Genomic DNA, 1306 nt, shown 5'->3' with positions numbered 1-1306 from the left:
AGGCTGCTTAGGTCCTGAAATTAACAAAGTTAACATCATGTACTTCCTCTTCATGCATAACCATGGAGGAAGGTTATAGGTGACCAAAATCACAAGGCCAACAAGAGTACTTGCTGTTTGCTGCACCAAATGGGTTAAACCCATCTAAGGACAATGCAAGTCTAAGGTTCCTAGGTTCTATACCAAAATCTGGCCATTTAGTGTCTATCATTTTCCACATTGGAGAATCCGCTGGATGTCTCATCATTCCGTCCTTCTTTCTGCCCTTCGCATGCCAAGTCAGTTGCTTAGCAGAAAATGTCGATTGGAACATCCTTCGAAACCTTGGGATTGGTGGAAAATACCACAATGTCTTTGCAGACACCCCAACTTTCTCAGACTTGTCCTTTGCTAGTTTCCACCTTGATGCAGTACAAGTTGGACATCTTTGAGCAGCAACATGCAAGCCTTTATACAAGATGCAGTCATTTGGACAAGCATCAATCTTCTCATATTTCATCCCTAATGTGGACAAAATTTTTTTGTCCTCTTTAACAGACCCAGGTAATTCATTCCCATCGGGAAGCAGAGTTCCAAACAATATTAAAATGTTTGAATAGCATGAATCGGACAGTCCGTACCTTGCTTTAAGATTAAAGGTTTCTATCAAACCATTCATCTTGGTTGCTTTGGTACAACCAGGATATAGAGGCTTATCTCCATCCTCTACAAACTGCATAAACTCATTCGAGTCTGCCGAAAGCTCTTCATCTTCATTACCCACATCATCTACTTCTATCCCTAAATCTGGATTCATTTCTACTGTTTCAGAACCCTCACTCAAACCATGTCTAGCGGCATAAGAACATTCTCCGTGCCACTTCCAACGGTCATAGTTTTCCATTATACCATTAAAAAAGACATGATCCTTAATGAACTGTATAGAACCAAATCCATTGTTGCAGCACTTTAAGCAAGGGCAAGGTATATTATTATGGTCCTTATCATTATCCGATGCGACCTTAAGAAAATTTTCAAATCCTATCTCAAACCTTAGTGACCTCCTGTCTGCCAGCATCCATGTTTTATCCATCTTATATAAAACAAACAATTATTAGCTATATATATTAACATTATATGTAGGTACATACATAAATAGCTCATATTGAAACAATTTCTCAAATGCATTACGACATATATATCTGCATTTCCCTAGCACAATTATCAGTACATGAATCCACATATATATAGCTCACTTGCAGATGAAAACACAATTCCAAAACAGTTTACATTTGCAGCTCAACATATCACCACATAAATCCATGAA

The 1306-nt window shown here is 38.3% G+C and overlaps 1 protein-coding gene across 1 annotated transcript; it reads right to left on the bottom strand.

The window, feature by feature from the left end:
* Window positions 1-73: 73 nt before the first annotated feature.
* LOC101312880 lies at window positions 74-1072 on the bottom strand. The gene has a single exon (XM_004309283.1). The coding sequence runs from the start codon at window positions 1070-1072 to the stop codon at window positions 74-76; it is 999 nt and encodes a 332-aa protein (XP_004309331.1).
* Window positions 1073-1306: the final 234 nt, after the last annotated feature.

The sequence above is a fragment of the Fragaria vesca genome, unplaced genomic scaffold, assembly GCF_000184155.1.
Source record: "Fragaria vesca subsp. vesca unplaced genomic scaffold, FraVesHawaii_1.0 scf0511064, whole genome shotgun sequence".
NCBI lineage: Eukaryota > Viridiplantae > Streptophyta > Magnoliopsida > Rosales > Rosaceae > Fragaria > Fragaria vesca.
Note: the sequence above shows the minus strand (reverse complement) of the source record. Positions and strands in the feature narration are given on the sequence as shown.